Source organism: Colobus angolensis, unplaced genomic scaffold (genome assembly GCF_000951035.1).
Source record: "Colobus angolensis palliatus isolate OR3802 unplaced genomic scaffold, Cang.pa_1.0 Scaffold359, whole genome shotgun sequence".
Classification (NCBI taxonomy): Eukaryota; Metazoa; Chordata; class Mammalia; order Primates; family Cercopithecidae; genus Colobus; species Colobus angolensis.
In genome coordinates, this window is record NW_012116921.1 from 1,944,654 (window position 1) to 1,971,573 (window position 26,920).

A 26,920-nucleotide genomic window follows, 5' to 3' on the forward strand; every position below is an offset into this window, starting at 1 on the left:
GATGGTCTCGATCTCCTGACCTCGTGATCCGCCCGTCTCGGCCTCCCAAAGTGCTGGGATTACAGGCTTGAGCCACCGCGCCCGGCCGAGAATATATTAATAGAATCATTAGACTTTAGAGAATACCCTATTATTTCTGGAATCTGTGCGAAGAGTAGAAATGGCAAATGTATTTTGAAGTCTCCCAACTGGTGGAATAACACCAGTTGATTGAAGGTATTTGCTTCAGTTTAGTGTTCAGAAGATTCTGATTTAAATTGCCATGCTTGGCACAAAGGATGGAATATTATTTCCCTTCTCTGGGAAGACATGTTTTCCAGAACTAAGTATCCAAGGAAGAAGAAGAAGTAGGGAGATTCCTCCCCTAACTTTTCCTTTCTTCCTCTCCATTCTTTCCCCACCTCCTTCCCACACTCCCTTTTCCCCTCCTTCATTCCTTTATTTCCTTCCTTCTTTATTTTTAGTTTTCATCCCACCCACTATATATTAAGTGACCTGAGTCATTTAATCAGAATCATTTCTCTCTCCAAAATGCTCACCCATCACTCCTGGAAATTGATACCTAACTTAACTGTTACAAGGTTATGACTGTACTTCCTATACCAGTTTTATGTTTGTACAATGTATAGTTATCTGACAAACAATTTTCAAGCAATTTGAGACTTGAGCCCTGCATCTCCTTCTTGATACATTGTAATTGGCTTTGGTAATATCATAAGCTGGTTTTCTTCCTCAATATAGGTGAGCATCAGACACATATGTCCAAGTATTTATTTGGCTTTATCGCCCACACAGATACTCAAATCAGAAACTTGGAAGCCTGAAACACTTCTATCTTCTTATTCATGCCTGATGTTCAACCAGTCACTAAGTCTCATTTATTCTGCCTCCTAAATCACTCTAAAATCTGTCAGTTTCCCCTCCATTTTCCACTGCCACTACTATAATCCAAGTTACTGTTACAGTTTGCCTGGGACCAACTCCTAATTAACTTGTTATTTTACCTGTAACCAATTCTTTCCTGTAAGGCCAGGAGTGATCTTTAAGAAGAAAGAAATTTTGATTGTGTTTTGTTACTGTTTTGCTTAATATGTTCACACTTTTCTTAAGTAAAAATCCAAAAACTTCTAAAACAAATTTCTTTATAGTCTTGCTCTTGTATATTGCTCCCGTTTCATTTCTTGATTCTTCCTTAATCTGCTCTTTGTTCCAAATATGCTAAATTTGTTTGTATTTCTTCAAAGTGAGACTCTCTCAGCCTTCACACTGTCTGAAAGATGTCCCTCACTCCTTTCCCTATGCTCTCCTAATTCCAATTCATAACTTTCCATTTCCTCTGGAAAGCCTTTCCTGATAATAAGCACCTTCTTCCATGAATTCTTACAGCATTTAGTACTCTTCTATCATAGCGCTAATCCTGTATTGTTATCACGTATGGCTGTCTTTTCCACTCCATGAGGCCAAGACTGTTATCAAACATGTGGCACAATGCCTAGCATAACAGACCTCCAGTAAATGTTGATGGAACAAGTGATATTGAAATCTTGCGTGCAGTAGGTAATCCCTGATTCATAAATGGTTTCTACATAGAAATCCTACAGACGTTGTGAATGCACTTAATTTTTGGAGAATAAGCAGGTTTAGAAGCGGTAGAAGAGAAGTAACTGTGAAGATTACAAGACCTAGTCCTCGGGGCAGATATGTAGGCCAAAACTGCATTTTTACCATGATTCACTAGTGGAAAAAAATGCAGGGGAGAAAACTGCATTAAAACAAAACCAAGTTTCCTAAACACATTTCTAAAGAGAAGAGAGAAAAACTTCCTTTTACATTTATATTGTTTTCTTATCCACAAATAAGTATTGTAATTTATCCAGGAGTAAGTATTGTGATTCCTTACTATAGCTTAGTTCATACATATATAAAATTTAAAAATTACAGGCAGTCTTTGAATTGTAAACCACTTAAACATCATTTCTGAGTTGAAATAGTTCTGTGGTAAAGCCTGGATTGCCTTGATAAAACTTGGAGCAAATGAATAATACCCCTTGTCTTGTTCTCCTATGTCTATTTCAACCACAGGGTCACAGTTCAGGCCAGAGGGTTATGTTATACCATGCCTGGTCTATAATCTTTTTTTTTTTTTTTTTGAGATGGAGTCTCGCTCTGTCACCCAGGCTGGCGTGCAATGGTGTGATCTCGGCTCACTGCAACTTCCATCTCCCGGGTTCAAGTGATTCTCCTGCCTTAGCCTCCCCAGTAGCTGGGATTACAGGCACCCACCACCACACCCGGCTAATTTTTGTATTTTTAGTAGAGACGGGGTTTCACCATGTTGGTCAGTCTGCTCTCGAACTCCTGACTTCACGATCCACCTGCCTTGGCCTCCCAAAGGGCTTGGATTACAGGCGTGAGCCACTGTGCCTGGCCTATAATCTTATTAGAAAGATTTTGAAGTTTGAATCCCAGCTTTGCCACATAGTATTTGTGTTGACTTTAGACAATTACTTTTCAGTGCCTCAGTTTCCTTGTCTGTAAAATGATATTAGTAACTACTTCATAGGGTTATAGGATTTAATAAATTAATACATGTAAAGTGCTTATAACTGTACTTGGCAGCTCTCAGTATCATCTATTATTATTTCTTTAAAATTAGCCTTACAGCAAATAAACAATAAACTCATAGCACTAAGAATGATTTTTGCCTGATTATGAAGAGATCATGATGGGTTATCTAATTCATTCAGACAAAATCATGATTAACTTAAACGCTTTAATTACCAAATTGGAGAGCCGTTTTAATCCAATTAAAAATGTTCTCAAATTAGGAAATCTTAATGTCTAATTCAAAGTACTCATGGTATGAATAAAGTATTTTTTGTCTTCATTGTGATGGAGAATAGATGGTTACCATTTCCTGGTAACCTGATAGTTACAAAATACCTCAGTCTTACATTTACCAATAATTCTTCCCATTTATTTATTTATTTATTTTTGAACACTGTGTTGAGACTTTCTTGTTTACTGTTAAGTCCCCTTGTTTTTTGTTCAGTGTGAAACCTGTTTAAGAAATCCGGCTGGGCACGGTGGCTCACGCCTGTAATCTCAGCACTTTGGGAGGCCAAGGCGGGCAGATCACCTCAGGTCAGGAGTTCAAGACCAGCCTGACCAACATGGAGAAACCCTGTCTACTAAAAATACAAAATTAGCCGGGTGTGGTGGCGCATGCCTGTAATCCCAGCTACTCGGGAGGCTGAAGCAGGAGAATTGCTTGAATCTGGGAGGCGGAGGTTGCGGTGAGCCAAGATCACACCATTGCACTCCAGCCTGGGCAATAAGATTGAAACTCTGTCTCAAAAAACAAAAACCAAAATTAAAAACAAACAGTAAAGAAATCCCAGTTTCTTCAAGAAATAGTCCCTTTTTAGTATGTTTAATTCTGGCCAGAGTGATAAAATAATTATTTTAAATAGGTAGTAGATGATGACTCCCCCGAGATGTATAAGACAATCTCTCAAGAATCTCTTACACCGGGAAAACTGGAAATTAATTTTGAAGAATTATTAAAACAAAAAATGGAAGAAGAAAAACGACGAACAGAGGAAGAACGGAAGCATAAGCTAGAAATGGAGAAACAAGAATTTGAACAACTGAGACAGGAAATGGGAGAGGTAAGATTTTAAGAAGTATCTATTTATATTACCCATATTTATTAGCTAAATATTTTACTTATATCACCTTATAATAACTTTGTATTATTATTCACCTTTAGGAATATACATAGTCGACATACTACTATGAGGTGCTTACATGGTACAGGCGTCTGCACAATTATGTGTACTTTCTAGTCTGCTTTAACTACTCCTTCCTGGCTAGTTCAATAAAAAAGTATCGAGGTTTGCAAGGGACTGAGCTATTACTATTTATTTATATTTATAGTTCATAAATATGCATATATTCAATACATATATATAGACTATACAGTGCCAGCTTCATGGGCATGCACCTTGTGCACTCACAAGACTCCATGTTCAGAAGGCCCTGCATTTGGGGTTTAATGTTGAGGTTGCTGTCTTGAAATTCTTTTTTGTGGTGTGAACATGGCTCACTGCAGCATCGACCTCCTGTGCTTACGTGATCCTCATGTCTCAGCCTTCTGTGTAGCTGGGACTTTAGGTGCATGCAGCACCATGTCTGGCTAATTTTTAATTTTTTTTTCTTTTTTTGAGATGGAGTCTTGCTCTGTCGCCCAGGCTGGAGTGCAATGGCACGATCTCGGTTCATTGCACCCTCCACCTCCCAGATTCAAGCAATTCTCCTGCCTCAGCCTCTCGAGTGGCTGCGATTACAGGCATGTGCCACGATGCCTGGCTAATTTTTGTTATTTTTAGTAGAGACGAGTTTCACCATGTTGGCCAGGCTGATCTCGAACTCCTGACTTCAGGTGATCCGCTCACCTTGGCCTCCCAAAGTGCTGGGATTACAGGTGTGAGCCACTGTGCCCAGCACTTTTTTGGTTTTATTTTTTTTGAGACGGATTCTCGCTCTATCGCCCAGGATGGAGTGTAGTGGCGCGATCTTGGCTCACTGCAAGCTCCGCCTCCCGGATTCCCCTGCCTCAGCCTCTGGAGTAGCTGGGACTACAGGCGCCTGCCACCAGACCCGGCTAATTTTTTGTAATTTTTGGTATTGATGGAGTTTCCCCGTGTTAGCCAGGATGGTCTCGATCTCCTGACCTCGTGATCCACCTGCCTCAGCTTCCCAAAGTGCTGGGATTACATGCGTGAGCCGGGCCTTTTTTTTCTCTCTCTAAAGATGGGGTGATCGCACTTTGTTGCCCAGGCTGGTCTCCAACTCCTGGCAAGCGATCCTCCCACCGGAGCCTCCCACAGTTCTGGGATTACAGGCATTAGCCATCATGCCCAGCCACTGTCTTGAAATTCTTAATTTTACCTTTGAATTTGTGTGTTTATATAGTGAAAGCTGATTGGACGATGAAGCATGCCCTTTATAGCTTTTGCTTATTAGAGCTTCACGCCGCCTTCCTGCCTCCCTGGAATGGGTTTTCTTTCTTTCTTTTTTTTTTTTTTTTGAGACGGAGTCTTGCTCTGTCGCCCAGGCTGGAGTGCAGTGGCCGGATCTCAGCTCACTGCAAGCTCCGTCTCCCGGGTTCAGGCCTGGAATGGGTTTTCATCAGCCTCCTTCCCAAGGCCCTGCCTAACTTTCTTCCCTCTTGGGACTCTGCCGCTATCCCTCTGGGTGGCCCGGGTTGCGTGGGCAGCAGAAGAGAAAAGTAGAATTGGGGCCTGTATTCACCATCAGCCTTGGTCCCTGCCAGGGGCCAGGACACACACATGAACAGGATCGGGGTCTAACATGTAGCCTCATGACTTGGACTGGCAATGCTATGGCATGTTTGGCAGGCACCTTGGTGGGGTCCTCTCACCAACTTATGACCTAGGAACCGAGTGAGTTCCTACACAGAAGTTGCAATCTCTTGGAAGGTGCCCGTTTTTTATGGGTTGGGGCATTGGGCATGTGGGAAGTTTTACTTCTCTGCCCCAGGTGTGGCTGGCAAATTATCTAGTGGACCCTGAGAATATAAATATAAATGTATAAATAAATACCAGCAATGTGCTGTAGGAAAATATTCCAAGGTCTAGGTTTCTTATGAGTCGTGTATTTTCACCCCACATAGTCTAAAAAGTGGAAATAGTATAAAGGAACGTTTTCTCTTACCCCTTGGTTGAGTCAAGAAATTAAGCTTCATGTCATAACATCCCAGACTGTGACACCCTCTGCCTCCACCTTTTAAAACTCTGCCTAGAACTTTAGGTCTTCTCCAGGAAAAGTATACCAGGAATACCTGTAGTATTTTACTATTCCATATGGTGGTATTAGAGTTTGATAAATATTACAAAGGACTAGTAATAATAAATTGTGGAAAGTCAGAGGAAAGAAATCTGAACAAAAGAACAAGATGGGCCGGGCATGGTGGCTCACGTCTGTAATCCCAGCACGTTGGGAGGCTGAGGCAGGTAGATCACGAGGTCAGGAGATCGAGACCATCCCGGCTAACATGGTAAAAACCCGTCTCAATTAAAAAAACACAAAAAATTAGCCGGGCCTGGTGGCAGACGCCTGTGGTCTCAGCTATTCGGGAGGCTGAGGCAGGAGAATGGTGTGAACCTGGGAGGCGGAACTTGAGTGAGCCGAGATTGCGCCACTGCCCTCCAGCCTCGGCCTCCCAAAGTGCTGGGATTACAGGCGTGAGCCACTGCACCTGGCCTACTGTTCTTTCAATTATTTTTTTGCCTTCCCCTAACAAAGACCTTCCTGCAACTCCTAGGAAAAGCTAATTTTGTCATGAATATTTTAGTTTTAGCAGGTTATTAAGGGATATCAGAGGATTTTAACCATATTCCCTGATGCGAATAGTATTTTAAGTAGAATGTTTTCAATAATGCCTTAAATTTGTAGCACCATTTTGAGTTAGTAAATCTGGACACTGCATTTAGAGAAGAGGTTAAGCTGTATTTTTGGTTTCAAATAAGAAATAGTGCACATTTTTTGGATGGTTTATTGTACAAACTAGTATGCTGATATTCAATTTTTTTTTTTTTTTTTTGAGTCACGCATGGTGGCATGTGACTGTAGTCCCAGCTCCTTGGGAAGCTGAGGCAGGAGGATTGCTTAAACACAGGAATTCAAGGCCAGCCTGGGCAACATAATGAGACTCTTTCTAAAACAGCAGCAAAAAACTTATTATTTTTTTTTTAAGGAAGAGGAAGAAAATGAAACATTTGGATTGAGCAGAGAATATGAAGAACTGATCAAATTAAAAAGGAGTGGCTCTATTCAAGCTAAAAACCTAAAAAGCAAGTTTGAAAAAATTGGACAGTTGTCTGAAAAAGAAATACAGAAAAAAATAGAAGAAGAGCGAGCAAGAAGGAGAGCAATTGACCTTGAAATTAAAGAGCGAGAAGCAGAAAATTTTCATGAGGTATATTACCCTTATATTTAACACAGTTATGATACAGTAATAATAACAAATTTAACAGAAGTAACATTGGCTTTGAAATAAGTTTTAGTACTTAAAATTAATCATGGTGTATACAGTAATCTGGGAAGTAAATAGCAAAAACACATGTAGATCTTAGACTTTGAAAGACTAGCATTGTTTCAAAATCACCTTTATCAGTGTTAAAACCTATAGTGAATGTCAAATGGTTCACTCTAGCAAAAATGTTCAAAAGTATTTTTTGGCTGGGCATGGTGGCTCATGCCTATAATCCTAGCACTTTGGGAGGCCAAGAAGGGAGGATCACATGATCCAGGAGTTCTAGGTTAGCCTGGGCAACATAGTGAAACCCCATCTCTACAAAAAAATTATACAACTAAAATAATGTTTTTTGGCATATGTTTTAGTTGAGTCAGTAGAACCAGTGTATATTCAAGTTAAACTCCAGATTATTAACACTTTATTTTTTAGATGAAACCCATAAAGTCTAATACTTGCTCAAAGTTACAGCAGTAATTCAGTGTGGAAGAGCCTAAATGAGAATTTTGATGACATGAATTTGAATTACCTTCCAACATAAAATAAAGAGGCAATCACTGACCTGTAATATCCCTTCTAGCTTAAGGACTATTTCTGTGATTATGAATACTGGTTTAAATCAGATCTAGAAATTTTTTTTCTGCCAGCATTCCTATCCTATAATGTTTAACAGAATTTAACCTATATTCTAGAAATATATTTTGATCAAGTATTTAGCTAGCAAAACAGATATGGGAATTTGGGAGCGCCTTCAGAGGAGACTGAATAAAAGGACAGAACGAAGAAACTGTATGCCAATTATTGGGACTATAAGCAATTCATTATTATTGAGGCATGCATGAGTGCAAAGGACAGCAAAAGATAATGAAGATGCAAGCATAATTGAGATGATGATGGAGTCTTAGATGCCATGTGAAGGAATTCTTTTGTTTGTTTTTGTTTTTTTTTGAGACGGAGTCTGGCTCTGTCTCCCAGGCTGGAGTGCAGTGGCCGGATCTCAGCTCACTGCAAGCTCCGCCTCCCGGGTTTACGCCATGCCATTCTCCTGCCTCAGCCTCCGGAGTAGCTGGGACTACAGGCACCCGCCACCTCGCCCGGCTAGTTTTCTTTTTTTTTTTGTATTTTTAGTAGAGATGGGGTTTCACCGTGTTAGCCAGGATGGTCTCGATCTCCTGACCTCGTGATCCGCCCGTCTCGGCCTCCCAAAGTGCTGGGATTACAGGCTTGAGCCACCGCGCCCGGCCAGGAATTCTTAAAACATGGATATTGGCAGGGCACAGTGGCTCACGCTTGTAGTCCCAGCACTTTGGGAGGCCGAGGTGGATGTGTCACTTGAGTCATTTCAAGGCCAGCCTGGGCAACATGGCAAAATCGTATCTGTACAAAAAACACAAAAAAATTATCCGAGCATGGTGATGTATGCCTGTAGTTTCAGCTACTTGGGAGGCTGAGGTGGGAGGACTGATTTGAGCCTGGGTGGTTGAGGCTGTAGTGGACTGTGATTGCACCACTGCACTCCAGCCTGGGTGTCAGAGCAAGACCCTGTCTCTAAAACAATAAAGCATGGATATTGTCAGACAGATATTGTCTATATAGCTAGATCATGCTGAAGCTATGTGGTCTTAGATACATACATTAAAAAATCATTCAAGGCCAGGCGCGGTAGCTCACGCCTGTAATCCCAAGCACTTTGGGAGGTCAAGGAGGGTGGATCACCTGAGGTCAGGAGTTCAAGACCAGCCAACATTGTGAAACCCTGTCTCTACAAAAATACAAAAATTAGCTGGGCATAATGATGGGTGCCTATAATCCCAGCTACTAGGGAGGCTTAGGCAGGAGTATGGCTTGAACCCGGGAGGTGGATATTGCAGTAAGCCGAAACTGCACCACTGCACTCTAGCCTTGGCAACAGAGTGAGACTCCATCTCAAATAAATAAATAATTTGAATGACTACTATGTTCCTGCTTTGGACACAAGACATCAGTAACTAAACTTACAGTCCCTGTTCATATACTGTTTAGAATCTAATAGATGCGTTGGGGCTCGGGAGGGGTGGAAAACAATTATCAGGTGGTTAACGAAAGCTATGAAGATTAATAAAGCAGAGTAAGAGAAATAACAGTATATGTTACTGTTTTGTACAGGGTCAGAGAAGGCCTGAGGATTTGAACTAGGGCTGGGATGGAAAGGACAAATAAGTATGCAGGAGTCAAAACTGGCAGGACTTGGGGATGGTGATGGAGAGGAAGAAAGAGGAAGGAATAGTGAGAGTATATAGTAAAAATACGGGAAACCAGACTAGTTTGGAAGAGGCTCCATAAGCTATTTGAGACAAATGGAGATGCTGTGAAACATCAACTAATTTGAAATGCACCTAAGTTTGTGTGACATACAAGCCTAAGGCCTGGGTTAGTTGTAGATAAACCTTTTCATCATTGCCAAAAGCAAACACCATTTCTATTTTTTAACATCTAAAAAATTTTGAACATTTTTAACATGTTGGATCTGTTGTTTTGGGGATATATACGTGGATATAACATGCCTTGAAGAAGTTCAGTCTATGGCCAGGCGCGGTGGCTCAAACCTGTAATCCCAGCACTTTGGGAGGCCGAGGCGGGTGGATCACCAGTTCAGGAGATTGAGACTATCCTGGCCAACATGGTGAAACCCTGTCTCTACTAAAAATACAAAAATGAGCTGGGTGTGGTGGCACAGGTCTGTAGTCCCAGCTACTCAGAAGGCTGAGACTGCACCCCAGCCTGGGGATAGAACGAGACTCCGTCTCAAAAAAAAAAAAAAGTTTAGTCTAATGACGTATGACTGAAGAAAATTCTCATTGTTGTAAGTACTACAATAGAAGTTATTACAGAATCAAACTAGGTGGAGTCCATATACCTAGGATATGTTTAACAGGGCCAAGGTGACATTTAAGCTGAGTGTGAAGGCTGAATAAAAGTTACAGGTAAAGAGGAGAGGCATTCCAGATAGAGGAGAAGCCTTTCAGATTAACTCAGAGGTTGTAAAAATGTATTTGGGGAATGGAAAACAGGTTCAAAGGACTACAAGGCAAAGGTCACAGAATAAGTGATAGGATACAAAGTTGTAAAATAAGTTGTGGCTAGTTAATGAAGGTCTCTTTAAATCTTGCAGGCACTATGATCTGGGAAACAATGTTAATAATCAACTCTTTAGGTCAGAGTAATGAAATATTTAGGTTTATGCAAGAATTCTGGGACTACGGAGGATGAACTGGAAGATAGGCATGAAGTTGGGGCCAAGGGAGAAAAACAGACCTAATTAACAAAGCTAGGTTAGACTCTGGTATTGGTTAGAAGTTAAACAGACAAAAAAGGATTATAGGTTGCTTTTTGGGCAATTGGTTGCAGAGGGGGCTATCATTACTTCAGGATAACTAGATGATGCTATAAAGAAATGAGGTCTGGGGAGTTGGGGTGGATAGTTTTGGCATGTAAAGTTTGAGCGATATTTGGATAAGGTAAAGGCAGTCTAACAAAGGTCCTGAACTAAGGTGTGAGGCAAGCAGATTCTAACTTTTATGGATAGCAATGGAAAGTACAAGTAGATAAAGCTGCTTAGAAAGTTAATTGTTGAAAGTGAATTAAACCCTGGAGAACATCAACATTTAGTGGATGAATGGCCCAAGATCAGTATTTATAGGTGTAACATGGAAGGTAAAGAAAAGTTCAATCAGCATGCACTTACTTCCTTTTGTCACCAGTAGTGAAACTCTAGCAGTCATACCTATACCTACAAAATATGTAGGTAAGAAAAACAAAAATAAGTGACTTCTTGTTTTCTTGCTGTTACTCTAGTATACATGGATGTGATATTAGGACATGGCTGAACTTTTATACCCCATCAGAATATCCATTGTCTGGAGGACAATGAAGTCCCTCCTATCATACCTTTCTGCGTTAAAGGTGATTGAACTCGTTATTTAAAAACAGGTTAACGGCTGAGCGTGGTGGCTTATGCCTGTAATTCCCAGCACTTTAGGAGGCTGAGGCGGGTGGATCACCTGAGGTCAGGAGTTTGAGACCAGCCTGGCCAACATGGCGAAACACTGTCTCTACTAAAAATACAAAAATTAGCTGGACGTGGTGGCAGACGCCTATAATCCCATCTACACAGGAGGCTGAGGCAGGAGAACAGCTTGAACCCGGGAGATGGGGGTTGCAGTGAGACAAGATCAGGCCACTGCACTGCAGCCTGGGTGACAGAGCAAGATGTATCAATGTTCAGTGTGTCTTCAAAATGTTTATATTCTGTCAAGGCTCAACTCATTTATATAACCTTACCTAATCAGAGAATTCCATCCCAGCTCCTGTAGCACTTAAACATGTACCCCTCATTTGGTACTTAAATGCCTTATATAACGTTTGAATTTCTAGAGTTTCTAATAAAGTCTACTCCAAAATTATCTTATGCCCCATTGTATCTCAAGGAAAATACACTGCCTAACTGCTGACTTCAACATTCATGGGCTGAGAGCACCAATGCCCTATAAAGAATGTACCTACAGAGTTCCATTTATATTACTCTCTTAGATTTCTTTCCCAGAAACATGTTTTAACCTGGCTTTTTAGGAGCTCAAGAAAAGTTAACAACTGTACTTGACTGAAGGACTGCTCATAAATTTTCAGCTCAAGAGAAATTATTTTACTTACTCAAATTTATTTTCTAAATGCAGGTTTGAGGCAGCTAAATGAATAGTTATGAATTTGCACAAACAGGCCAAAATCTGAAAGGCAAGTTATTAACGGGGAGGGACTCAGAATAGCAATTTTTGTACCTGCTGAAATATTCCATCTTAAAGGTTCATTTGGTAAACAACAAAAAAGTGTATACTGTGAACAAAGAGGTCCTTTTTAAGTCTCAGAAGTCTGTTCAGATAAAACTACAGTAAGCAAATCATGGTTTAACATGTATTTTTCTTAGTCTTTCATATATAATATTTTTTTAAAAAAAGCTATTCATTCATTCATTAGCAACAACCATAGTCAGGCATTATATTTATCAACTGAAGGTAAATAATGGCACAATCGACACATCAGGTAGCAGGCTGTCTGATGTCCCATGATTTTCTAACATCAAATAAAAAATATAATGCAGAGCCAGAAAAACGATCCAACTTTTTTAACCTCCTACTCCTTACATCGGAAATGAGATAGGTACGAGGTATGAGGTGTGAGGTGCAACACCTCAAACGGAAGTGAAACACCCGAACCAAGATTTTTCTTATATAGGCAATTAAACTAGCACTTGTTTCAAATTTCCCTTTAGTTGGATGTGGCAACGTGGAGCAATTTCTTCATAGTACTATGAAATATAAATGGTGAGATTTCCAACTAGATCCACAAATGCCTAGTTAGAAACCAAAGTCAACTACAACTGAAGTACTTTAGAAACCATGAATTAACTACCCACATTAACCCCACTCCACCAAAACTGCTCTAAAAGACCTTATCATTACCAAATTATTATTTTCCTAGACACACTATTTGACAGTTCAAACTCTGCTCTTAAATCACTCCCTTATTACCATGGCTTCCAACTCACCCCTCAGATGACATAAACATATTTTACTTAGTGATTCCCCCATGTTTCAGTCATTGCCTCTTTCAACAGTTGTCTCTGTTAGTTGTAAACACCCTTTCCCTGCCATTTCACCATTAATACATTATTTGGATGGAATTCACAGGGACGTAGTTCTAAGAAGGGTAAAGAAGGAAGATCATTAAGTGAGAAAGAATAGATTTTCTCCTATTATGTAGTAGGGAATGGTATGGACTTATGGGAATCAAGGGAGTATTTTTAACAATTATTTAGAATGTATAGTATTCCGACCTTTTTCAATTAAGTGCTATCAAAACCAAGCAGAGTTGGTAGGACAGATGGGCTAGGATCCCAGTGATTATTATTGTCCCAATGTCCCAGTGACATTCGGAGAAAAAGACTATAACTAAGAGAATGCTTCATTAAATATACCTATCACTTTTCCTGAACTGGGGAGTCAGAAAAAATCTGAATGTCTGCAGTGTAGCCAAAATATGCATTACAAACATGTTAATCATTTTGTGCTTCTAAGCAACAACTTTAGAAACTTGGTTTTTAGAAGGCAAGCAATTGTTAATCTTGGCCCACTTTCTTGCAGGAAGATGATGTTGATGTTAGGCCTGCAAGAAAAAGCGAGGCTCCATTTACTCACAAAGTGAATATGAAAGCTAGATTTGAACAAATGGCTAAGGCAAGAGAAGAAGAAGAACAAAGAAGAATTGAAGAACAAAAGTTACTACGCATGCAGTTTGAACAAAGGGAAATTGATGCAGCACTACAAAAGGTACCAGGCTTACATATCCTTTATTTTCCAAAGATGCCCTCTTAAAACCCACAGTTTTATAATTAGGTGGGTTAAAAAAATGTTTTAATAGCTTTCTTTCAAGTCACTGGAATGTACTGTTAAGTACACTTTGTAGTAGGCATACTTTTATGTTCTTTACTTAAAAAACAAATTTCACTTCAAAATTGTTACTAAATAGCTGCCCTGAAAATACTGTATTATAAATGCCAACCTGAATCCATTTATTTTAATATAGAAAAGAGAAGAGGAGGAGGAGGAAGAAGGTAGCATCATGAATGGCTCCACTACTGAAGATGAAGAGCAAACCAGATCAGGAGCTCCATGGTTCAAGAAGCCTCTTAAAAACACGTCAGTTGTAGACAGTGAGCCAGTCAGATTTACTGTTAAAGTAACAGGAGAACCCAAACCAGAAATTACATGGTGGTTTGAAGGAGAAATATTGCAGGATGGAGAAGATTATCAATATATTGAAAGGGGAGAAACTTACTGCCTTTACTTACCAGAAACTTTCCCAGAAGATGGAGGAGAGTATATGTGTAAAGCAGTCAACAATAAAGGATCTGCAGCTAGTACCTGTATTCTTACCATTGAAAGTAAGAATTAATCACTTTTTATCTTTTATTCTATTAATTTTTTTTTTTTTCTTAAAATCACTTTTCTTCTTCTCTTTTTTAGCTGATGACTACTAGCTCCCCTTCCCTCTCCTTGGAACTTTCTCTTTCACTCCAGCTTTCTTACTACATCCATCTTTTCTGTGGTGGGGCCAAAAAAGGAAACCAGGAGTGCCACTATGTTGACTTCTTATTCCTTTTCGTAACAGTCTTCAAAACACAGCTCATCTAAAGAATGCCTTCTTCTTTTCCAAATAAGCATCAGATTTATCGCCTATTATGCAGTAACAGTCAATAAAATGTACTTATGGGGGGGGAATTAATTATTCTGTCAGAACCTATTATAAAGGCTGTGTATTTCCCATAGACGTTTACAGAAACTATGTTAAAAACACACACACACACCCCTAAGTAGAATACATTATTTTGCATGAAGGAATGGCATTTCTGAGCTTTTTACACCTAAAATTAGGCTGAAATAGCTGAGATAATTAATTTGGAACCTATCAATTTGAGTGGACTTTTTCTTTAGTAGTATACCATTTTGGTGGTTGTTTCAAAGTCTTTCTGAAGCAGATATATTGGGATTGGAGCGGGGTGGGGAAGTGTCACTCCTTTTAGAGGAAAAGGGGAGGAGCATGGAGAAAAACAAAAATTAAAGGACTTTTAAGAAAGACTGCCTATACAGTGTTGAGTGTTGAGGATAATTAAACATGTTATTTTTCGAACGTAATATATAATTAAATTTATAAAGCAAATTTATGTGATCTTGTCTGAGCAAATTATATTTTAATAAAAAATTTTTGTATTAATAGTTCACTGAAGAGAAAACACTTTCAACATAGCTGAAGGTTTCAAGATCTAAATGTATCAGACTTAGGGAAAAAGTGGAACAACCTTCAATTTAAAATTCTAGTCTTTAAAATGAGTTTGTAAATAATTAGCTATTATGTTCTATTAAGTTGTTTTATATTTTAATTTTCTGGAAGACAATTTTATTTTACAATGTGAACCCAAATAAAGTAACTTCTGTATTTAAAAGTCTTTCTGTATTTTAAAAAGACTTGCACAACCAGATGGTACCCCTTTATCATTAGAACTTTTTAAAAATCATCTTTTCTTACAGTAAACATTAAAAAAAACCCAGTCAAGTAGAAAATTTTACCAAGTAATATATGTATAAAAAACCACAAAGCACTCCCTTATAATATTCATCAATGTACATTTATTTATTGAGGAAACCATAATGAATACAAAATTACAGCTAACATGTGACCTTTTACATACAATGTCATTAAAGCAAACTCTAAACCACAGTTTGTAAAGTATTCAATTTACCTCAAGTCCAAGCTGCATCTCCCTAAGACACTGTTCCCATCACAGTAGCCATTTTAAGCCAATCTTCTTTTTACACACGGGTAGTTTCTGTAGAGAACATTTTTCTCAGGACGAAAATGCATCGAGCATGCATAAGAAAAAATATATATATATGTGCAAATACATTTAAGAGTTTCTATAGGGGTATCACTGAAGAAAATAAAACCCTGGGATTTGCTTATTAAAAGCACCAATTTAAAAAAATCCCTCAAAAGCTTATATTGTGACAAGAAAAATGAAGTCACTAACTCAACAAAAAATAAGGTTATTTTCAGAACCAAAATTATCTTTAATTAGGTATTGTTAAAATGCATTTTAAAGTGAGGCAGAGTTTGCAGAAAATAAAAACAAGACATCCTCACTGATTAGTAAACTCGACATCATTATTCTACACAACAGATAACTTTCTAAGTAGAGCTGATTTTACTGGCAGAGTATTCAAACAAAATGCTATATCACTTCTGAATTACTCCCCTTTCCCTCTGAAGGTACTCTGCTATTCCTACCCAAACCCACCCTTATGAATTAACTACCAAGATAATTTGTTTAAAAGATATATTTTACAATGTTTATAAACAACTAGTATTAAATTACTAGTTTTAGTATTAAAACCATTTTTTGTATTAAAAAATAAAACTATACTTCTCATTTCTAAAAGAAACATCAAACCATAGAATTCTAAGTATCACCACACTAAGCTGTCTTAAAAAAAACTAAAAACATGGTCAAATTTTTGTTTAAGTGCTAAATAAGTCAGTTCAATTTCAATCTAAACTATACATTGTTTCTAACACTAATATCCAATGCATTCAAATCAACTGGCTCACCTTTTCTGCTTTCCATTTATTTCAGATTTAAGACCAGCGTCATTTAAAATAATGCTTATATTATCAGTGAAGGCTTATGGTAATGAATAAAAGAATTCTCATGAGACAGAAACAGTGCCCCAATATCTATTATCATTCATCTATCTATATTTTTGTTTAATAAAAATGCAATCTACAACTAACCAAAACTCGACAGGCTCTCAAGTTTCAATGAGTCCCTTTATATTTACATACCTATCATTGACTATTAAAACATAACATACACATAAATGTGGTGTAGTAACTATGTAACTTAAGAAATTTAACAGTTCATGGAACATTTAAGATCAAGTGAATAGCACTTTAAAATGAAAAGTGATCAAAAGCAGGTACATTACACCCTATACCATATTATGTATGGGAATACATTTCATATTTCTCAATTATGATTTGCCAATTTTACCTTCTACATTGAGCCCTTCTATGGTCCATGCTCATCGGCTCACCAATGGCATACACTCAAAGGATTCCTCTTTATGGGTAACTATCTCAGGACCTGATTTTATGAGCTATGATTTGGTGCTTGCAGCATCTTCAGCACTGTGTGTGAAAATGAAGGCAGTATTTTTGAATATTTTTCTTTGTTGCAGAGATAAGCAGGAGTTTTAAAAGGATCAGCACATTTTAGAAATTGAATAAACAAAACTGATAAGATGCTGCTTTCATACATTCATCTTAACTCAAAATATGTACCAGTTAAAATCATCTATAAAAACACACAAACATTTTAAACTGGCAAAAAAATTAAATAAATGCAGCGTCAGTTATTAAAATATTATTAAATCAGAAAAATACTGATTGCTACAGATTATGAAAGGTTATTTGCTGTACCGTTAACATTTCACTGATGCACATGCCTTTTATCAAAACATACTGCCTTATAACTTTTTCCTTTTTCAGCATATAAATTTTGTCTAAGAAAAAAATCATAATAAAATTGTAACCCATAATATCCTTACTGAATTATTATAGTTTAAGAAAAAAAGAAAGAAATTATAGTTTGGGAGGGCAAATAAATTTTCTGTCCATCATATAAAACAGATTGTGAAGGCTGTTGAAGTTTCTAAACAAGTGATTTCCTAAATCTTGAAAACTGTGTAATTGTCCTTTCTTAATCTTAACACTTCTATATTTGGGGAAAAAATACAAAAAGATTTGGATGTAGATCAATTACTGCAGCAATCTACTCATCATTTTCTTGTCTTAATAAAAAAAAAAAAAGTAAAATAAAAAACATTACCCAGAAATGTAAACAGTTGCTTTAACAACTTACAGACTTTCCACTAAGATGGTAGCATAAAATAACAAAATACATTTTGGGGAAGCAGTAGCAGATTGCCTTTGAATACACAACCACAAAAACCTCACAGGGACAACATTAATGTACTGAAATATTTATTTATATATGTCCTTAGGTTGTGCTTACCTGGTGCTTTTTGCAGCAGAACCTAAGGTGGAAGGTCTGGGAAGGCACTGTGAAGTATAAATAATTGCACTGTTTGCAATTAATAAAGATTTTAAACCTTAAATGAATCAAAATCAACAGCCTCCAATTTGTGAGTTATGATACTGAATTCAACTGAACTACTTCTTCAGTTCAATTAATAAATGCACCACTTTCCTAAAAGGTCATCTATAAAACAGTATCATGCAAAATACTGCAATTGCTCACGTCAATACCCTACTCTTAAAGATAACAAATAGCTAACTCCTTAACTATTAAACTTCAAACTAGAACTATATATCCAGATCTAAATAAGGGTAAGGGAAGTCACTCTAGGTTATATAAAACAATCAAAAACATTTCAAAATATCTATAATGAACTGTACTGCTATTTCCATCCTGTAGGTAATCTCAACATTTATGTCCTTGTACCTCTTCCTTTAAAGTATATTCAAAACAACAAATGGTGCTCCCCACCAATGACAAAATATATATTTATGAAATGTGTTAAAATTGCTACATTGCTCATTATTTGCAAACTGAAATCCCCTTCTGTCTGATACATTTCAAGACTTTCATATTAAATATAGAATATATGCATATTTTACACTGAAAAACAATATTTCAGGAGCACCAGTGAATAATACTATTCAACTTTGTTAAGTATCAGTTTTCTTTAGCTATAGCTAAAGCATATAAAAAATACTTACCCATTAAGCTCACTTTAAAAAAAATACAGAACTATGTATTATTCTATGTTAAATTAAGAAGCAGTTATGGTTTTCCAAGATATCAGCACTGTATTCCAACATAATATTCACACAAAGTATGGCATTTGCATTATGTGGAACATTGACAAAAAGATACTGTTGCAGTTCATCAATTTGTCATTCTGATGTACTTACAGTGCAATGCTCCTTGAAGGAACACAATCAAGGATGATACACAGCACAGTCCTCCTCACCCCTACAGAGCTAGTTCTATACTGGCTGGATCAAACCTGCACTTCAACAGACAATGGCAAGACAGACTGTATTTGCATGTAGTCTAATATATTAATATGCAAAAAGCCAACAAATATGCAAAGAGTAAAACAATGGATTTCAACAAAATATCAGAACTTCAGCATGAGTGTTAAAGAGTAATAAAATGACTTCAAGTACATAAAAAAATTAAGTTGATTCAATGATTGGACTTGTGCATTTACAAAACAAAGCTTATCTATACTGCTTAAAGGAAAAAAAAAAAAAAGCTTGAACGTTTCCATACCCCATTTATGTTTCAATGGCAGATGCAATGTAGCTATACTTTTTGCACACTATTCACTTTTCTATCCTAAATTTAGAAAGAAACACACTATTACATACATTGAAAGAGTTGCTTTACATGGAAAAAAAACTGTTCTTATTAGACTACTCATATTCACTATGTGAAAACTGTTTAAAATTAGTTATGCCGAAACAGTCTTGGAAATCAAGTATTATCAAATTAAGAACAGAAAGGTTAACTGTTATAGCAGCAGTACAGGTCTGAAACAGTGGTCATGTATAAAAAGGAAATTTCACTGTTAATGCAATGGAAGTATGCCAGAAGATCATTGTACACACATGCAGTTTTTAATCAAACAGAAGGAAAAAAAATGAAGATACCAGGATTACTTGTGCTGAAAGAGCCAAATACAATAAATGGAAAAGATCCTCCAATCTACCACTATACTGCAAGGGGGGAAAAACATGCCAGTGTTTAAAAACTCAATATTTCATGGGGAAAGCTTATATATTTGTGTATATGTATCTTAATTTATCATTGCTAAGAAATTATGAATCTTTTAAATACCCACATATCCAACTTACCGACACAGGAGGTTTCATATCATTTATTGTAAAGCACAAAACAGGCATTTTAAAAGTGAAAGTATACATTGAAAAAGTACATTTATATCACAAAGCATCAACCACATAATTGCAAATACATTTGCTGGAATGTGTACATCTACACTAAATACTAAAAACAAACCAATTTTCATTTCTACACAGAAATATTAACCTCCTATCAGTAGTGATAGATATTTTGTACATTTGCAAAAAAAAAAAAAACAAAAAACAAAAAAAAAACACTATTTTAAACCAAAAACAAAATTAAGATCTTCATCAAGTCGTCTGCATCCATATATTTAACAAAGGTTTTTTTCCCCCACACAATGAAGCAAATACTGTATTGTCCACTTCTTATTATTGGCCCTGTGCAGAAGAGATACATAAGAAATACACAAAAAGTTAAAGAAAATCCTTGAAATGGAGCTAATTCAGGAGTGAATCCTTTAAGAAAGAAAAACTGGTTAATATAAATGGTGGTAGCTTCTTGCATGATTTGCAAATCCCTGGGGGAAGAAAATTATTTTTAAAATCAAAGGCATTGCAGAAATATTCAGCACTCAGATGCCGGAAAACATTATAAAAAACAAACAAAAAAACCCAAACAATACACTTTAGTACTTCATTTAAATAGTTATACTTTGCCAGATAAAAATTTAAAAGGCAAACACTCCCAAACAGACAAACAGTAAACATGCAGAAAACAGACTGGAGTAGAAATCAACAAATTAGCAATTACATTATACCTGAGGTGCTGGAGGATGCTGCGGCATTCCCTGGGGACTTGTCTGGGCATAATAGGCTGCTTGTTGTCTATAATACTCAGCCCAGGCTGCACTATAATCTGGCTGACCACCTGGAGGAGCCCCAGTCGGAGCAGGAACTGCTTGACCTTTGGGAAAGAAAAAAAAAAAAAAGAATTTTGTTGCTGTAAGCACAATTAAAGTCCAACATCTCATTTCCAATAAAAACAATACCTTGCTTCTTGTAAAATTTCTCCCAAGCCTTTGAATAATCTTGTGTCTGCCCTTGTTGACCTAAAAAAACCCCCCTAAATTTTAATATTAAATTACAATCATAAGACAAAAGCACAGAGGGTCAGAATTACTCCTGTTTTATTTAAAATATTCATTAGCAGTGTCAGGAAACTACTCTGCAATTAAAAAAATGCTCTTTATTTTCTTTTTGCCTTATAATTAATCATAATGTTTAGTTCTAAAGCGTCATTATTAGTAAAAAAACAAAATCAACCCGAAATCCACACTGCTTTAGCTAAGGAAGGTAAAGATTTAGGCATAATCTTGATTGGATTCCAGAATAAAAAACAAAAAAAACCCACTTAATTGCAATGATTTAAAGATTTTATTATTTTAAGACCTAGCCAAGACTTTTTCCTGATTAGTAACCTATAAAGTGTATGTACATATACACACACACACATAGATTAGTAATAAGATGTTAGAAGTATCAATAATTTATTCCAATTACAACACAATGGTATTAAAAGTAACCTGACAAGGAATAAAGAACAAGATCAATGAAACACATAAAACTCAGCTTTCATGATCAGGTCTTTTTCCAGATGAGGTGACTTCACTGAATTAAGAGACTAAAGAAATATAACAATGAAATGCAATGCAAGAATCTTTGAATGTACTCTGAATTTAACAAAACACACAGACGACGAAAGACATATTCCTGACAACTATGGAAATTTGAATATAGTCTATATGTTTGTGATAATATTGAGGGTATTTATTTTCAGACAGGGTCTCACTATGCCACCCACGCTGGAGTGCAGCAGTGCATTCATGGCTCACTGCAGCCTCGACCTCCCAGGGCTCAGGTGATCCTCCCACCTCCGCCTCTACAGTAGCTGGGACTACAAGCCCACCACGTCTAGCTGACATTTTTCTCTTTTTTTGCAGAGATGGGGTTTTGCTAAAGTGATCCACCTGCCTTGGCCTCCCAAAAGTCCTGGGATTACAGGCGTGAATCACTGTGCCCAGACATTGAGCTTCTTTAGAGCCAACTGTCTTGTCTGCAACTTACATTGAAATGGTTCATACAAAAAAAGTACATATAAAGCACATACAGCAAACTTTTAAAAAATGATGAATGAAGCTGAGTGGTACCTAATTTCCCCAATTTCTGAAGGTATATAATTTTCTTTCTTTTTTTTTTTTTTTTTGAGACGGAGTCTCGCTCTGTCGCCCAGGCTGGAGTGCAGTGGCCGGATCTCAGCTCACTGCAAGCTCCGCCTCCCGGGTTTACGCCATTCTACTGCCTCAGCCTCCTGAGTGGCTGGGACTACAGGCGCCCGCCACCTCGCCCGGCTAGTTTTTTGTATTTTTTAGTAGAGACGGAGTTTCACCATGTTAGCCAGGATGGTCTCGATCTCCTGACCTCGTGATCCGCCCGTCTCGGCCTCCCAAAGTGCTGGGATTACAGGCTTGAGCCACTGCGCCCGGCCTGAAGGTACATAATTTTCTAAATAAAAAATTGAGAAGAGAGATGTTTTCCTATTCAGTTTCTTTACTTAAGCACTATTTTATTTCATTTGTAACTCACTTGGCTTTGTGAAATAATTACCACAGACAAAAGTACTGGAACATGGACATATAGGAAGCTGTTTCTACGTTTGTATGATGTTGCCAACAAGGCCAATTTCCTAGTTTCAGAAACCTGTCCATCACCATTGTAAAATAGGTGACAGAATCAAAGCAACTGAGTGAAAGAATTTAAGATTTATGATTCTTTTAAAATGCATGAAACAAACCCTCTTTTCTTGGGTAACAGAGAACTCTCATATACTATTAAAAATTCTCGTATTTTCCTGTCTTCTATAAGGAACTGTTAATCAAAGAGGAACATTTGCCTCTTACAAGACACAATTCAAGCAAATCTGAAATAGGTTTCAATATTTAAAAAACTGCCAAATACTCTGGTGTAACAACAGCAATAAAACCACACGTTTTCTCTTACAAGCTGCACACCTGAAACCAAACCTGATCAAGGTAGCAATCAATATTCTCCAGGTTTTAAACCCACTGTAAGAGTTACTCATTTTAGATGTAAGATGGTAGAAACAGGCATATTCATCAAGAAAATTCCATCCATGTTCCGTTAAAAAACTACAACCTCTGCAAACTCCTATATCCCTGTGGAAAGCTAATAGTAAACACTTTAGACTTTAAAGAACTCTTTCCCTGCCCTTTCAGACATGTACTGCCTTACCTTGCTCCCCTTATTATTCTCTTTAGTTACTGGATTTTTTTTTGTTTTGAGACAGGGTCTTGCTCTGTCACCTAGGCTGGAACACAGTGGTAGTGGTGTGATCATGGCTTAGTTACTGTTTGATGCAAGACAGTTGAGTTTACACTTCAGTAGAACATTATCTAATATTTATTATAGTTTTATAATTATAATCTATAAAGTTTAGCCTTAAATTTCTTTCATCCAAAAGATAAAAGACTTGCTCTAGAGTTAGCCTGTAAGATTTTATTACAGCCTAAGAGTCAGCCTTGCTTGAATAGATTTTCACATTCAGTTGTCTTCCTATATACCTGTACCTTTCCTACAAGTCTCACTTTACCCTCCTTTAGGCTTAAGGTACCAGATTCTTAAGGGTTCAGAGTCTACTGTATCAGTCCTTATCATAAGGGCCTTCCTTAAGTCAAACTTTTCTCAAATGTCTTCACTTCTCCAAACAGGAATTACTCCTTTCTACTTTGAAACCCTGCTTGTTCTCTTAAGGGTCTCTTACAAAAAATCCCTCTATTCTAGCTTTAAAAATACCCATCTTTAGATTGCTGCGATTCCTTGTAACTCTGAAATCTTATCAAGATTTTCTCTACTTGGGAGGCTGAGGCAGAAGAATTGCTTGAACCTGGGAGGTGGATGCTGCAGTGAGCCGAGATTGTGCCACTGCACTCCAACCTGGGCGACAGGGAGAGGTTCCATCTCAAAAAAAGAAAAAAAATTATCTTAGTTTGGTGTTATCCTGGGGAATTTAGAATTGTTTTAAAATATAAACCTAATTTTGGAAAACTTAACCTACATCTGTTTTCAACTAATCTATTTTGCTCATAAAATTGACAGGTGAGGCTGGGTGTGGTAGCTCATGCATGTAATCCCAACACTTTGGCAGGCTGACGCAGGTGGATCACCCGAGGTCAGGAGTTTGAGACCAGCCTGGCCAACACGATGAAACCCTGTATCTATTAAAAACACAAAAAAATTAGCCAGACGTGGTAGCGTGCGCCTGTAATCCCAGCTACTTGGGAGGCTGAGGCAGGAGAATTGCTTGAACCTGGGAGGCGGAGGCTGCAGTGAGCTGAGATCATGCCGCTGCACTCCAGCCTAGGCCAGAGAGTGAGACTCCCTCTCACATAAATAAATAAATAAATAAATAAATAAATAAATAAATAAATAAAACTAACAGGTGATTATTGTGGTACTACAGAAAAACAATAGAAAAAGTGGGATAAGGAGGTTCCTTAGTCATACAGCATTATTATTTAATATTTAATTATATTATTTAATTATTTCTATGCCATGTTTTCCTACAGAGGATTTAAGACAATATAGCATAGTATCTCCAACTGGCAGGGAAATGGTAAAAAAAAAAAAAGAAAAAAAATTAAAGACAGTAAAGATAATTTATTCCCTTAACAATGAAAATTAGAATTTCTTCCCTTAACAATAAAAATCAGAACTCAACCCACCCACTCATTTTGAGTAAAACATAAATAAGTAAAACATAAAAGACTAAACAGTAAGTGTATTAACGGCCGTATTACAAATAATCAGTAAAGTAAAATAAAGCACAGAAGTCACTCATTCCTCAGTAATTGGCTAAATCCATTAACAAGCCTTTATTTTTACCTACTTAATAACTTAATAACTGGGCACCATATCTAGGGAACATTACCCATTGACAAAATAGAAGTTGAAGTTAAAGATTTTTGACCCAAACATGTGATCAGGTCTCACTGTGACGCCAAGGCTGGCCTCAATCCCCTGTGTTCAAGGGATCCTTCTACCTTAGCCTCCCTAGCAGCTGGGACTACAAGTGTGTGCTACTGCACGTGGCTCATGCTCAAGTCTTTTAAAATGGTGATGCTATTTCACTGAAGTTGATTACAGGTCCCGACCACAATGTTGTCAGGACATGATTATTAATAGCATCCCTATTCATTCTAAAAAGGATCCCAGTTCAGAAAATATATTACGTAACCAACCTTAATCAGAGTATGCTGTTTTTAAGTTAAAAGTTTCTTTTTGCAGAATTTTAGCTACTATAGATCTGCCTAAGCTACGTCACAAAAACATATATTAATCTGTTATAGTCTCAGAAATAGATGGAACATGACTCTCCTAGGAAGCCACTCTAAGAGGAAAAACAATTTTTTTCTTTCTTTAAAAAGAAACCAGTTGTGCAGAACATCTTTATCATCGAGTATATGTAATTTTACACCTAGAAGATTAAAATCATCACCCTTCTGGAAATTTTTCTTTCTGCGGAGAATGAGAAACATTCTTTGGCAAAGAAAACATTGAAATTTACACTGAGAATCCCAAGTAGATCGGTCTCTTATGACAAAACCACCACCTATAGATTCTTTTTCTGCTAGTGAAGGATAACCAAGCTTACCAATTTAGCTTTCATTTGTGACATCTAGCTGTGGTATGTAACAATTTTTAAAGAGCAAAAGCAGCTGAAACACAGTGATTTGTCCAGAAGTATAGTATCAGGTTCCAAATGGTCCCTAAAGAGACAAATCTGGGAGACAAGCTTGGGACTCAGACCCTCTTGGAAGCCAGATTCTGGTTCCATCACTTAGTTACTTTCCATCACTGCAGATTACTTCTTACCTGCTTATCCTGCGGCAAAAATAATGGTATCACACACAATCCATTTTCACCTGACACATTAAAATTTAACCTTATGTCATTCAGACTAATATATATAACTGTCATTGGCTAATACTGTATGTGCCAGTGAGGAAATTTCTAGTTTCAATTAATAACTGGTTGACAAATGCAATTAGAAAGAAAAATATTTCCTTGCTATATAACCACAAATTTAAAAACTATAATTTGCAACTGTCTTGGTATGTTTATGAGTCCAGTGATTTTATTCAATTATTCTCTTCCTGAAGAGAATAATTTGTGTTTTAATTTAATTAAGTACGTATTTTCCAGAAATGTATAAAACATACCCATTTTCTTGTAGTACTCTTCCCAAGCCTTGGTATAATCGACCTGTCCAGCTGGGGCTGGATTCTGCTGATCTCCTTGATCAAGCAAAACAAAACAAAACAGAAAAACAGAATTAAAGTTTTTAAAAGGCAGTTTTAGCTGTTTCCTTGGGTGCAGGAGCTGGCAGGGGTCTGCAATGTGACAGTGAGAGTAGGAGGGAGGTACTACGTAGTGGTGGCATCCCTACTGGTGCCAAAGATAGAAGGTACTGGGGGTACAGAGGTGGTGGACAGAAAAGAAAACCAACCTGTTTGGAAGACTGATTATGTCGAACATATAATTAAATGTATGTCAAAGAAGAAGATACACTGAGGATACCAGGTTTCTCACCATTTGTAAACAAGTACAAAAAAGGAAAAGGCTTGAAAACCCCAAAATGCTGAAATGGATGTGGTAATATGAACATAGTTCTAAAAAATATATACATATATCAATGTTTATGTGTTTTTTGGCATGTGTATGTAGGTATGCATTTATGTAAATATATTTCCTAGTTCTATCTGCTGAAAGAAGTTAGCAGCAATTACACCTCAGTAGCAACAAACATACTCAAGTCTCGTTTCTAACTACCATACTCTACTAAAAGGAATCAGAGCTCTTTGAAGAAATAGCTGACTTAAGGGTTGGAGCCCAGAAAGCACAAAATAACAATCTTACTGTGCCAGACAGTATGGAAGTGCTTAAAAGAATGACAGATATTTCAAAAGGATATAGGCACCACCCTGAATATACTCCCTGACTGGCCAAATCTAGGATAATCTGATTATCAAAATTATAAAAATATTTTTAAAATATAACCCATTGCAAAAATCAGAAATCTATAATGATATAAAGAGCTTAATATATCAATGTTGACTTACTGATTTGGAGGGCTGTATGATGGTTATATATTTTTGAAGAAGTACCCAACAGGACATTGTGTCTATAGTTTAGTCTTAAATGATTTTTTTTTTTTTTTTTGAGGCAGAGTCTCGCTCTGTCGCCCAGGCTGGAGTGCAGTGGCCGGATCTCAGCTCACTGCAAGCTCCGCCTCCCAGGTTT

The 26,920-nt window shown here is 37.2% G+C and overlaps 2 protein-coding genes across 6 annotated transcripts in view; one reads left to right on the forward strand and one right to left on the reverse strand.

The window, feature by feature from the left end:
- Positions 1–15,095, forward strand: part of NEXN (nexilin (F actin binding protein)) — a 57,911-nt gene extending 42,816 nt beyond the window's left edge. The window contains exons 9-12 of the mRNA XM_011953165.1: positions 3,474–3,671; positions 6,782–7,003; positions 13,237–13,422; positions 13,679–15,095. Of these exons, the coding sequence (XP_011808555.1) occupies positions 3,474–3,671; positions 6,782–7,003; positions 13,237–13,422; positions 13,679–14,047 (975 nt within the window). The 3' untranslated portion in view covers positions 14,048–15,095. The remainder of the gene's footprint in view (positions 1–3,473; positions 3,672–6,781; positions 7,004–13,236; positions 13,423–13,678) is intronic.
- A 164-nt stretch (positions 15,096–15,259) lies between these two features.
- The window catches only part of FUBP1 (far upstream element (FUSE) binding protein 1), a 40,443-nt gene continuing 28,782 nt past the window's right edge, over positions 15,260–26,920 (reverse strand). For 2 of the 5 annotated variants that reach the window (XM_011953171.1, XM_011953169.1), the window contains 3 exons: positions 25,840–25,914; positions 20,362–20,507; positions 15,260–19,981 (listed from right to left, as the gene is read on the reverse strand). In XM_011953171.1, the coding sequence (XP_011808561.1) occupies positions 19,973–19,981; positions 20,362–20,507; positions 25,840–25,914 (230 nt within the window). In that variant the 3' untranslated portion in view covers positions 15,260–19,972. Of the gene's footprint in view, positions 20,122–20,361; positions 20,508–25,839; positions 25,915–26,920 lie in introns of all 5 variants that reach the window. The other 3 variants (XM_011953168.1, XR_001003019.1, XM_011953170.1) reach the window with 3 other exon arrangements.